The sequence below is a fragment of the Mercenaria mercenaria genome, chromosome 4 (genome assembly GCF_021730395.1).
Source record: "Mercenaria mercenaria strain notata chromosome 4, MADL_Memer_1, whole genome shotgun sequence".
Taxonomy (NCBI): Eukaryota; Metazoa; Mollusca; class Bivalvia; order Venerida; family Veneridae; genus Mercenaria; species Mercenaria mercenaria.
In genome coordinates, this window is record NC_069364.1 from 98,392,980 (window position 1) to 98,407,145 (window position 14,166).

General features: G+C 33.2%; 1 protein-coding gene across 1 annotated transcript in view; it reads right to left on the minus strand.

The window, feature by feature from the left end:
• The window catches only part of LOC123552572 (uncharacterized), an 80,784-nt gene that overhangs the window by 14,011 nt on the left and 52,607 nt on the right, over positions 1-14,166 (minus strand). The window contains exons 3-4 of the mRNA XM_053542358.1: positions 6,736-6,906; positions 5,070-5,238 (exon numbers count right to left, since the gene is read on the minus strand). Of these exons, the coding sequence (XP_053398333.1) occupies positions 5,070-5,238; positions 6,736-6,906 (340 nt within the window). The remainder of the gene's footprint in view (positions 1-5,069; positions 5,239-6,735; positions 6,907-14,166) is intronic.

The window sequence follows — 14,166 nt, forward strand, 5'->3', positions numbered from 1 at the left end:
TTTCTTGATTATTATTCACAATTGTTAAATTTAGATCCAAAAATGACGCTTCTTAATCTGAGGTATTCTCCTTGTTAAGCTGTAACTCCTTTGGGTAAATATATTTCACCATTTCTGTAAAATATTGGTTGTCCATATTTAAAATGTCATCAAGATACCTTGAGGTTCCATTAAAAGCTTCAATAATTTCAAAATGTGTCTCAGTGGATAAACTAAGCATGAAATCTCGTTCATAACAGTATAAGAAAAAATCAGCACTGACGGGGGGGGGGGGGGGGGGCAGTTTGTTCCCATCGGGATACCAATTACTTTTCTGTAAGTTTTATTGCCAAATTTCATAAATATATTATCTAGTAGATACTTAAGAGCTTCACAAGCCTGATCACAACTCCATAGGTTCTATCTCTTAAATGCACTGTTAGAAAAGAATGCTCTGGTTTCATTGCAAGCCAGATAATTACCGTTTTCTCTTGCAAATGTTTTCTCAATTAAAGCTACTAGTTTGTCTTTAATAAGATTATGTGGTAAATAAGTATAAAGAGTTGAAATTTCATACGTACTTATCTTCGAACATTTGGAGTGTTTGTTTTTTAGCTTTTTGATAACATCTCCAGAGTTTTTGATGGACCAAAACAGATTAACACCCGAGTTCTCATATACCTTGGAGCAATACTTCTGTACGTGGTCTTTAATTGTAGTAAGACAAGAAGTCAAAAGTACAGAAATGTTTTTGTAGTGCATAAGGTTGAATTTGCAATGAATCGAGCTTTATATGGTGTTTTGTGAAGTTTAGGGATCCAATAAAGAGTAGGGAGCTTCATTTGACTGTCGTCAAGTGTGACATTAAAATTAATACATTGATTTGCATGACTTTTTGCAGTAGTTTCCTCATCTAGTTGTGATAACTGGTAAGTTTTTGTACGCTTCAGTTCATTTTGTAATACTTCTGTGTAGTAAATGCGTCATATAATTAATAATATTATTAGAAGCTTTGTCTGCAGGAGTGAAAACAAAATTCGTGTGTACCTTGGATAAAATTTTCTTTAAACTTCGAAGTGAAAACTTGGGTTTAGGAGGTAAAATGGAAGGATTTGATTCATAAAATTTAACTCGAGTTTTAATGATTTTAAATATACTCTTTTTCTATTCAGTGTGAGCGTTCTGATCTGCATTTTCCTTCCGACACCATTTTTAACGTAGTCATCAATAGACTGAGTTATTTCAGAGAGACATTTTTCAAAGATAATAGACGAGGGAATCCTATATTTTGGACCTTTGGAAAATAATATTTCTGATTCTTTTATCTTTAAAAATCTTGAAATTACCCGTTGAGACATGACCAGCTTGTTGGTAACAGTATTTAGATTCTTTACAGTTACAATTATCTAAAACATTAAGTTCTATGTCTAAATCCGAGACAATTTGATTGTAATTAAATATAACGTTTCTAACTGGTTTAATATATTTGTAACAGATAATAGGTGTTTCTGAATTCTTGAAATATTAAGGAATAGAGTTAATTACAGATTGGTCTCTCAAAATACTAGGTAAATCAATAAACTCGATTCTTTTATTTATATAAGATAATTTTAGAAAGTTTCGTTTATGATCGGATTCAGAATCAATATGAGGTCTAAGAAAATGTTGTGTATAAGTTTGTATCAATGAAGCAGTGTCGTACAATGGAACTTGCCCTGTGCAGACTGACACTATAGCCTGTATAAACTTGCCCTGTGCAGACTGACACTATAGCCTGTATAAACTTGCTCTGTTCAGACTGACGCTATAGCTTGTATGAATTGCCCTTTGTAGACTGACACTAGACAGCCTGCATAAATTGTCCTGTTATGTGTAATACCAAAATGAAGATGAAAAGATTTAGCTATACTGTGGTACTAATTTAATGAAATTTTATACAAGATTTTTTAAATAATAATCTTCCACTGCTATCTTCAAACAGATCCAGCCCTCTCGCCAGTACTTCAAATGTGTCAACAGTCTACAGTGCGAGCGTTCTATAAACTTTCTAACGTGTCAAAAAAATTCTTTTAACGTTTTCACAAACGTTTCACAGAAATCATTCCTGGTTGACCTAAAAATGGTATTATTCAAGAATGGGTTAATCTTTAACAACACTGTGATACACTTTTATTGTCCGTCCTTCAAAGAAACATTGCCTATATAAATAAAAGAACCTATTCGCTTCAAAACTTCAAAATAAAAATATGAATTTCTGTTCTGAGAAAAGGAATTGAATGAATTCAATCCTCAAACACCACCTTCGTCAGAGATTGAAAGACTACTTCATTCTACAATTCCACGTATAAGAAAGTCGACAATTTGTACATTATTCATTCTTATTCACAAATGATTAACAATCTTAACTAAGACAACCACTCGGAATCCATTATATTTACCTTGTCAAAATTTGCATTGTGAAAATTTATATCGTGAAAATTTACCTTGTGAAAATCACCAATATAATAAAATTTGAAAAGTAGATCCCCCGGAAGCACCGAAAATCGAGTCGAGTTTCACCAAGGCAATGTCACTCCTATTAACGCTTCGTGAAGAGCCTTGGGAGACCACACTACACTTATCCTTACTCACAAATCAGAAGCCGATAGTCAAGAAGTACCGTGACTAAATTTATAGAGTTGGCATTCTTTTCAGAAAAGTGCTATGGTAAACACATGCCTGGTGTTTACTATTTTCGAACACAATAAAGGTTTTACATTTGATAATCTTAATTCATTTTCTGCATGTGATTGAGGAAAGAACGATGATTGTAACATAAAATAAAAGCATAAAATGTTCATAAAAAATTATAGTTTGGTGCTCAGCGTTACTTTGAGGTGTCAAAATTGGAAAACTGTACGTTGTAAAACCTATTTTCATAGTCATGCCCTTAAAGGTTAGTCTATTGGTGCTCTAGCTTCAGACAAGTTGTAATGGTGTAATTATACCTTAGATTTACCATAGTTTTATGTTTTACTTAATACGGTCTGTTATTTTTTCACTAATGTTAGAGCTTATCTCAGCGGGGAATGATTTTATTTAAAATGTGTTGTCTGTCTTGTTGAAAAAAGGGTAAATGCGAGGTTGACATGCCCTAAACGCGTTTAAGGAGGTAGGTTACCTTTATATTTGTATGTGCGTATGTCCAACCGGAAGCTAACGTGACTATTTACGACGACGTTTACGACAAACTAAATGTGTTAAATTATTCATTCTTCTGAAAACAAATCATAGACCTGTCTCCGATCTGACGCTTTATGGTTTAATTATGCAGAAATAATGAATAAATTGCCGCAGAAACGCTTCAAAACAATGTTGCCTTAAAATGACGTCATTGACGTCATGACGTTACGTGTTAGTTACCGCGCAAAATTAATAGCTTTTATCTTGAAAGTACGTAATTCTGTGCATTTTCTTTATTCAAACTATTGTCAAATAACCATTATTTGCTGAACTATTTTTTATGAGTCTTTTGCTCTGAATAATAATCAATATTTTGCTTCTTTTATATAGTTATATTGAAATGTAATGCGGAATGTAAGAAAATGGATGATGGTAACCAATGTTATTTGGAATATAGTTGAGTGAGAGGTTACTTGTTACGGCATTTTCAAATAAAAAATCTAGCAGTTTGATTTGTAATACCTATTTTTCGGGTTCCGTTGATAATTTGTTACTTATATACTAAAACTAAGATCTAAAACCCCTATATTTATTCATAGTTGTTTAAAAATGAGGGAAAATGCGTTACCATGGAAACACGAGCCCCGCGACATATACATTTTAAGCTTATATTAGAAAGCTAACGTGCATACTATTAAAATTATAGATTATGCTGACTTCTACGGATATCAATGAAACTACATTACACTGAAAAGTATTAAATATCCGTATTTTCCTTCTTCTTTCAATATGAAATACCCTTGGAGGGTCATGTTCTTCAAACCTGGATAAAAATTGAACTTGAAGGGACAGAGACAAACGTAACTGAGATTTTAGCAGTTGAAACTTCATATTACACGAAATACAAAAAGATGCTGCGGTTCAACTAATTTGAATTTACCCTTGTAACAAGGTAACCTACCTCCTTAAACCCCTAGTTTCCTTTATATGGGTTAATGACCGTTCCAAGGCGGTATCCCTATATTCAACTTCTTTTCTGTTTGTCTTGTATTTTGTGTTGCGTGTGTTGTCTTGTTTGTTTTTAGCGTTTCTTTCCTCCTTCTCCTCACTCCCCCTGTCGCCCTCTATCCTTTCCCCTTGCATTTGTGCTCCCTTGCTTTGGTATCCCCTCCCCTTTCATTATTAGTACGTTATCGTGCCTATCTTGGTTTCGGCTGCCGGAATCCTAAAGCGGTGTCCGATTGTTATCTTTTCCTGCTTATGTGTGTGAGTTTGTGTGATTGTTCGTTTGACTGTCTTGGGCGGTGCCCTATAGTGTTGTTATATCTTACTTGTTTATCTATGAAATTCATCCTTTTTCCGCTTTCCCCTTCTTTTCCCCCCACCCCCACTTTCTATCCCCTACTCCTCCCCGAACTTTTTCTATACTTTGCACAAAATTAAAATGTACTTGTTTGATTTTTAAAGCAACTGGTCTATAATATTTTTCCGTTACAGCTTCCTTTTGTTTTGTGCCTACTTTGCAAATGCGTGGCTCTGAGGCTGTAATTCTGGTGTTCTGTGTTTCCGAGAAATCTACCCTTACCTGTTATCTTTTGCAATTCACCTAGAATAAATACCTAACTCATTCATGAGCTTATATTTATACATCCTGACTCCTGCCTATACCTTATTCCCTGATACTCTGATAATAAAGAAATTATTTTGAATACTCTTTCATTGCAGATTACGTACACCATTACAGTGTAAAAACAATGCAGGTTTGCCATGTTAAAAAGTTCGATACGAACAGGTCATATTTTATTCACAGTCATTTTGCTGTACAATGACTGTGGTGTCCAAGTTCTGTAAAATGAAAGTTCATAAGTTGTTGTTAGCAATCTTAACATCTTTAAAGAAGTACATTATCTACAAGAAAAGTTGTTTACCTATCATTGATCCACTCAATTAATGACACAAGTTGATTTTCTTCCCATGAAAGTGTCGAATAGTTTACATGTCTCCAGAAATTCGACGTTGCATTTGTTCTAACATGAATTACTATTGGAACATTGTTCGTACGCAGTAAGCGTGAAAGATAAAAGGTTAGCACTTCACCTAAAATAACAACAATGCTTGTCAGTCCCTTAACATGGCAGGATAATGAAACATTTAAACTACGATCACAAGAACGCTACCAGCTCGATACGAGTATGTTTTCAGTCGAATTATGACAAACTCATACGGCTTCCGTACGGACACCGTTGGCTCGTACGAGCGTCGTACGGATTTTATGAACTTGTAGAGGATTCGGAAACTCGGTGAAAGTGTTTCACCGAGCAACCGAGTTCTCTACTAACTCGTACAAGTTTTCGAAGTAGGAAGCAGTTCGCAAGAGCACCGTACGGGAAACGCAAGATCCCCGAAAGAGCTCGTACGGGCATCGCACAACGTCCATGCGGAGTTTTCGAGGCTTGCCAATGCTCGCACGACTAATGCATGCTCCAATTTAACAACAAAGGCTAGGTAAGAGACATTGCCTGCAGCGAATATGTGTAAATTCAGAGTGTTATTTTTAGGTTTCTTAATAAGAGCTAACGCCTTTTACTTTTCTCTTCAAAAGCAGGTTAAGAGTTTTATAGTTACATTATAGAAAATTCGTAATGTTGAATATATATACCTATAATGTACAGAAGTTGGAAATCTTGCGAAACTGCTGCACATTAAAAAACGGGGGAGGGGGGGGGATACCAAAACGTCATAAAGATAACTTAGCGATGATTTGGAAAATTTTGAGGACTTTTCTGAAGAAAAAAACAACACTTTTTATTTGTGTTGAGTGCTCTACGGAAAGGCTCATATAAAACTATGTCAACATCTGTTTGAATAAATCAGGAATTTCCAGTGTCTAGACCGGGGTTCGAGCCTCGTTCCTCTGGATCTGAAACAGCAGCATGTTATTCAGATCTTGTGACCATGGAACAGTTGTTGAAAGGTTAAAGTCATATATCAAGGGTCGATGACTATACAATAGATTCGCTAAATCAGAGGCATATTCAGCTATTTAAATGAATAGGCAAATACAAAAAGTAGCAACAATCATTTGACATTTATAATTCCGCCTTTTGAAATTTGCATTGAGCATTTACAATATAACAATCAATATCAGTAATCATATAAGAGCTGTGTGTATTTTTATTATTCGAGTTTGTTTATTATTCATTAGCTCCTTTTACAACTGTACAACGTTCTACATTAAGAGATGTAAGAACGCCTCTGTATCAAAAGGATCGGAACTCGAAATCTGCTAAATGTCCACATTAAGTGATTTAAATATGAAGTAGGAAAATAATGCATCTTTCTCTCTGTGACTTTTTGTAACAGATTCTTAAATAGTTGAATTGACCGCCACAACGTCTCATAACTTTAAGTCTGTATTGATAAATATTAACCTATAATACAGCATCAACGTCCTGACACAAAATCGGTAAATGTGATATTTGAGGCAATCAATAAGGATCAGGATCAGGTAAAAGTTCAATTTCTTCAGTATTAAAAGTTTTAATTAAGACTAATGAAATCACTTAAAAACTTTCAATTATGTTTATGATATACCATTTGCGCTATAAATTCCTCTGTTTTTTGCACACATGACTGTTCCATCCTCTATATTTATCACAGCATCGGGCGGCCGGCCGCATACACGCCGTGATGAGTTTGTAAGGTATGTGACAACTTGTCCTTGAAAATATCTTGTTCGTGAAATACATTTTCTGAACGATAAACCTATAACATTACAATAAAAACTTCTGATTGATATTTTATATCTGCGACATATTGTTTATATTAAGATTTTGTTATAACTTTAACTTTCAAATGGCATTACAATTAAGTTATTGAAAGGACATTGAAAATAATATACCAAGATAGCCTGTGTAAAGCGACTATAGAGACTTGTCGCTAACCTTTTAGCTTCAGTTACGTGCAAAATAGAATGCGGCCAACTATTGTCAATTTTTGTGTCTGCTGAAGATTAATGTGGCACTAACTTTTCTATTTCCACACAATATAGTGTTGTTTTCGTGTGTATTTCGTCAAGCCACTAATGGTGCTTCTATCATTGTTCTGTCTTCTTGAAAGATAATCAGCACATACATATATGGTTGTCTGGGTCCTATAACTATTAAATGAGCATGTTTGTGGTTCTATTTCATATTATGTTTTAGATTTTGCGAGTGAAAGAGATTCAGCTGTTGGTGATAAATTTTATATAAATTCTGTTGAAACTTTGGAATATATTAGGTGGTAAGGGGTATGATCTAATGCGTTAAAACACGCAAGCATCGCTTGTGCTAATATTGGGATAAATCCACCATGTTTTAAAGAACGCATAACATAGATGACATAATGAAGGTGAGAATGCGCCTTCTTGGATTTGTTTTAGTTGATTAAAACATCAAAATGCAGGTTGTGCTTTGCTTACTGGAAGTTTGATTTAAGATGAAAAGGTGTTGATTATATAAAGTTTATGTCAAGTTGAACTAAACAGCTACCATAAATACGTTCAAATAAGAGTAGCTCAGATCACAGGAATTTAAAAAAAAATTACATAAATAGAGAATAACAGTTTACTGTCTTTTGAGAAAGGGTTTCTCAGACCCTTTCTCAAAAGACAGTCACCCGTTATTTTATTTATCTTGCATTTATTAACAACTTTTATCCTACCTTCATACGAAATATTTAAGGGCAAAACGTAGGGGTGGAACAATTTTTTCTGTTTCGCCGGACTTCTATTTTTTATTTATTTTTTTTCAAAACGACGCCATTTTGTTTTTGAGAATAATTGCTAAAAGACATATTTACGCAATTATTTTGTAACGCGCTCTTATTAGGTACGTAAGACCATGCCACTAATGTTTAGCATATGTCTACCGTATGCAATTACCACAAAAAGTTTTTCTAATGGAAACGCTCGTAGAAACGGAAGGTGACTCATGTAAAGCGTTTAGTTTTAAATGCATGGCAGACATAATCTGATGTCCTTGGAATTTATCATAGGTTTACACAGTGTAAACTGTTCTCAGGTCAGTTGCTTTTCTCAGACAGGCTTTATCAGGCAGTTGTTATAGTTATAGCTTGATAAAAATCTCTTGTCAGTCTGTCTTTTTCTTTAAAGTCAAAACTGGTCAAAATGGTGATATAAAAAGAGATTGTAGTTAAGCAAAATGTTCAATATCAAAGATCCTTCCAACAAATGCTGATCAATCCACAGTGACACAAAGTGTGCAGAGAAAACTCTTGAAAAGAGGGTGGTAAATCTAAGAGGAAGAAGAGATCTGAACATTATATTTTCTGATGATCTGAATTGCAAACATTTCTGAACAATGACAAGTCTAATGTTATAACAATAATAAGACTTTTGATAAACCTATGAAATATCAGTCACAAATTTGATATTAGAAGTATCATTTTTTTTTATTTTAGTATTATTGCATAGTGCGGCAATTTTCCTTTGATCTTTGCAGCATGTTATACATAGTAACACACATTATTACTACAAAACTGTGCTGATATCTTACAAAACTGTTGCGATATATATCAACACGGAAATCTCTATGGATATATATCGGAACACTTTTTCTCTATTGAGGTCCTATCAAGGGAGTATAATTTTTTCCTTTCAAAGAAAAGATGATTTTAGCTCCAATTTACAGTTCACAGAGAAAGAATTGTCACAAACACCTACATTTATAAAGTAAAAGAATAAATAAACTAGAATATTTCAAAAACTTGATTGTTATTGCCAAATTCAAAAATACATGAAATATATGAAATTCTGAGATTTCTCAAATGTTTCTTTTCTTTGATTTTTTTTTTACAAACAAAACAACAAGTTTTACAATATGTCTGGCCAATGAAATGCAAAGATTTAAAACCAATGCAGAAATTTGTTGGGTACTTTTATCTGGGGAACACATTTCTAAAACAGAAGTTTTGGTGTTTCAGTCAGCGAGGCGCAGAAAGGGAATCAAAATAGTAAAAATAATAATAAACAAATTTAAATGAAAATAATATATAATTTTTTTTGATAAACTATGCGATAAAACAGTTATAATATGTAGTGCTCGTGTGTTACCAGGATATATCAGAGCTAGGGGTAAATCTCGTTATTTTTCTCTTCACATATCTGTCTCGGCCTACCGGCCTCGACGATATGTGCAGAGAAAAATACCCTCGATGTACCCCTAGCTCTGATATATCCTGGTAACACACTCTCACACATACTATAACTATTACTTACAGACATTTTACCATCTTAATATTTAAAACTTTGATTAGGCAGTTATTAAATTAGCGATTTTATGCAAATACCATATTAAACGCTTACTGACTTTCACTTAAATCGTTATGAACTTAAAAACAAATACATTGCACACTGACTTCTGACAAATTATTCAAAAATAGCGATAATAGGTTAATCTAGCTATCAGAAAATCTGATGTGTAATGTGTAAGAAAATGCATTTCAGCTAAAGGAATTTAAGTATATCAACATCAAAGATCTGTTATAAGGCCTTGTCTAAAATGCTATCATAATCGTAACGGGATCTCCTAGGCCGAGTTGTTAAGGTCGCTGACCTCTAATCACTTGCCCATCATCGATGTGGGTTCGAGCATTATTTAATTCTTTATGTGAGGTGGACGCTTCGTTTTTTGAGCATGGCATTTGCTGTTTGATATTTGACCTTGATTCTTATTCGCACAACTGTGTTGTTTTTGCCGATTGGCTGCCTTAAAAAGTCTCCCCGCCATCCTCCAGGGATTGTTATTCGTTCTAAACTCTCGGCCTCTGTCAAGATGAGGAGTATTTTATACCGTGTTGAAGGTTCTGTGTTTATTGACATTCGTGTCAATGCTAGTTATCCCGTCCTGTTGTATTCTGGGACCTCCAGCGCTTTTTTACAAGGTTATGTAATAGTTATAGTATGTGTGAGAGTGTGTTACCAGGATATATCAGAGCTAGGGGTACATCGAGGGTATTTTTCTCTGCACATATCGTCGAGGCCGGTAGGCCGAGACAGATATGTGAAGAGAAAAATAACGAGATGTACCCCTAGCTCTGATATATCCTCGTAACACACGAGCATTACATATTATAACTGTTTTATCGCATAGTTTATCATTAAAATTTATATATTATTTTCATTTAAATTTGTTTATTATTATTTTTACTATTTTGATTCCCTTTCTGCGCCTCGCTGACTGAAACACCAAAACTTCTGTTTTAGAAAATGTGTTCCCCAGATAAAAGTACCCAACAAATTTCTGCATTGGTTTTAAATCTTTGAAAGGAAAAAATTATACTCCCTTGATAGGACCTCAATAGAGAAAAAGTGTTCCGATATATATCGGAACAGTTTTACTGTGCTGATATATATCGGAACACTTTTTTTCTTATGAAACTCCATAGAGATTTCCATGTTGATATATATCGCAACAGTTTTGTAAGATATCAGCACAGTTTTGTAGTAATAATGTGTGTTACTATGTATAACATGCTGCAAAGATCAAAGGAAAATTGCCGCACTATGCGATAAGTTTAATTGTCGCTTAACATTTTCACTTAAGTAATTGAAACTGATGACTGTTCTATCCGAACGGCACTTTTCACAGAATGGTATTACATAATTACATATCATGAGTACAAATAATTGAGTTCCGTTATTAATTCTTTCGTATAAATCTGGTATAATAATAATAATAATCTCTTCGGTTTCACTCTGCATCTTCTGTTCATTTGCCTAAAAATAACAGTACTTTTTAGGACATACACTATCAGCCTTTTTCAATTTAAGCTACATTTTGCACAGTAATTTTATATTTCACGTACTAATTCAAATTTGCCTGCTGTTTTTCATAATAATCTATAAATCTTAAAAGTTCGTTTCCGCGAGCATGAATGCATGCGAGAAGGCAAAATCGCTAAAAAGCCTGATATCGATATATTTCCTATTTTAAATATAAGGAAAGGTAAATCTAGGTCTTTTAGGATTAGACGTAATGGTAATATTAGGCGCCAATTAAAAGTCAATATACCTGTTGCACAACTCGATTTGATCCTTTCAAACTCTGGTAACATTAAATGCTTTCTCGTCTCACATATTTATCTGTTCAGTCTTTGGAAAAGCTAACAGAGGAAGCGGACCGGTATGTTATTCAAACAGATCCGTTTTATACTGTATCATATCTTATTTAAAGTTACAGACAACACGTTCCCCGTCTACATATTGACACTCATTCTTACAATGAGAGACATTTTCTTAAAGTTTATTTTATGAACTTTCATGAATAAAGGTATTGACTTCATCGAAGTACCAAGTTTATTTCGTAATAGACGTGTCATTTATTCTGTGCATAAATATTTCAGAAACTCCGAAGTTCCTATTATCTGTTATAAATATGAAAAACTTAAGAAATGTTATATTCAATTACAATAAAATGGTTTCTGACCTAGATTTTCAAACAACTACCCCCTCTTACTGCAAAGGTGAAAACTCAAAAGTTTGCTATTTAGATGTCGCCATATCATCTCTGGTAATTTTGATATCATAAATACAAGCTAAATCGTAATTTATTCTTTAAAGAACATAAGATATAGAATTCCTTCAACTTTTGATTTTGGTGCTTGTCTTTCTCAGATTACGGAATCCATCGAAACTTTTTTGTGATAAATGGTGTCGTCGTTAGAATGCATTAACGTCTTGGGAACGAAACATTTTTAACATTGTCGATTCTCGAATAAAATTTATTCGAACAAATGAACACCTACGTCCGCCAAAACCCAAGTTTACTTTAAGACAGGAAATCAAAGAATTTCATTCTAAGTATATTTTAGTTCCAGCAGACAAGACAAGGGGTACCTGCAGGTATAAAAGGATGCCACGTTGAAATTATAGTTGGAAAAGTTTTTGTGTTTTAGTGACACTTTTGAGTAAAGGACAATTTGTAAATGGATCGGATAATAACTTTTGACGATCATCGGTTACAATCTTTCTTTAAATAATTTATTAACACAAACTTGTAAAACTGAGAATGCTAAATACAGAGATAGTGCAGCTTTCCATCATAACTTAAACGGACCATATATGAAACGCTTTTATACAAAGTTCAAAAGGGAACCAGCCTTGTAAAGTGTATTTAAAATCACCGTGTCCTACCTACTGAAACAAAGGTCGGAATCATGTCTCGTTCAGCTACTGTAGATGAAGATATAGAAATAAATGATAGTGAAAAGAAAAGAAAAACAGCCGAAGCAAGTAGTGTAAGTAGTACATTAGACTAGTACAGGCACAGGCACAGGAAGAATTATGGAAAAACAAAAAAAAAAAGAAAAAGAAAGGAAAACACGATAGCGATGAAGACATTGACTCTATAGTGCGAGAAATAGAATCACACTCACTAAACAGAATAAATAATCAATTAAAAGTTATCAGTCAAAAGCTTACAAATGTTATTACCAAAGATGATGGCAATCTTCGAAATACCATCAAAGAAACATTTACACAATTGAAAGAAGAGCTCTTATGCTCTGTATATAAGAGGATTGATATTCTAGAAGGAAAGCTTTTCGACAATGAAACTGCAAATGAAAACCTGAAAAGAGAATTAACGAAACTAGAGTGAAACCCAGTGAATAAGAGCGGACAGACAGGATCATAAGATCAATGCGAACAATAGACTCGAATGTTGTGAAACCGGTTTTAGTAGTGAAGAGATAAATTCTTGTTGATAAACAAAGATATTGAACAATTTATTAGACAGTACTATGTTAGGACAAAATAGATGTATTTTTGTACTTACTTTCGTTTTTTGATTGTCAAATATACAACTGACTATGTAACTTAGTGGGAAATACCTGGTTCTATACTTTTTTGGTCATTTTATCGGGTTTGTTGTTGTTTGTTGTTGTTTTGTTTTTTTTTGTCACACAGATAGTCAGAGTTGTTCAGAAGGAATGCATGGTTAAAATCATATGTAATAAATATCTGTAGCATTAAAAAGCATTTTCATATCCTTGAACAAAGGATAAGCATGGAAAATATTTATTCTCTTTATTTCAAGAGAGGAAATAATAAAATTTTTTAATATTTACTGTTTTACAAAGAGAACCCCCCCTTGTTGTTTTTTTTTTAAAAAACTGAATTTTGAACTAAAAAGCTAGTTAATTTTAAAAGGCTTTATTAATTTGCAATAGGTGGCGCTTAAACCCCGTTTTTAGCGTAATGGCAAAATTTTTAAAACCTTGTTCACAAATATTACCAAACCCAAACTTGAACCCTTTTTGGGGGCGGTTTTTTTGGAAAGGCGGGTAATCTCTACAGATAAAAATCACTATATAATATACATTGTTTTCAATTATCAAAACCTTTTAAAAAAAATAAAAAGGAAAATTCCCTTTTTGTTTTTTATCGGTCCCCAAACTTTGTGTTTGTTCTTTGGGAAAATTTGGTTTGTTTAAAAAAAACACAAAAACAACACTCGCTCCCCTTTTGATACCCTTATAAAGCTTTTGTTTTTTTAAAAAGGTACACAAAAGAGGGGAGTATTAAAAAAAAAAAGAAATTTTAAAGCGTGAATTAAGAAAATTAAGATTTTTTTAAACAATTTATTGTTTAAACAAATTTTTTGATATTTTTGGGGGGTTTTTAAAACTAATATATTATCTAAAAACTATTTTATTGCCTATTTTTAAATTTTGTTTGAACTTTTAGTGATTAAAAAAATGTACCAAAAAGACATACTTTTACAGATTGTTATAATAAAATCGAAAGCAAACCCCCGGGAACCCCGAGAACAAAGAAAACAGTGAAAATTGCGACCGGGTTTGAAAAATCTGTTCTGAGCAGTAATGAAAAATGCAACATGCCCAGCCCCTACCCCGGGTTAAGCAGTATTAAAACTTAAATCTAAATAGTTGAAATAAAAAAAAGGTTTTTTTAAATCTTTACCAAAAGGACATAGTTTTTTTAAGTTTTTATTATATATA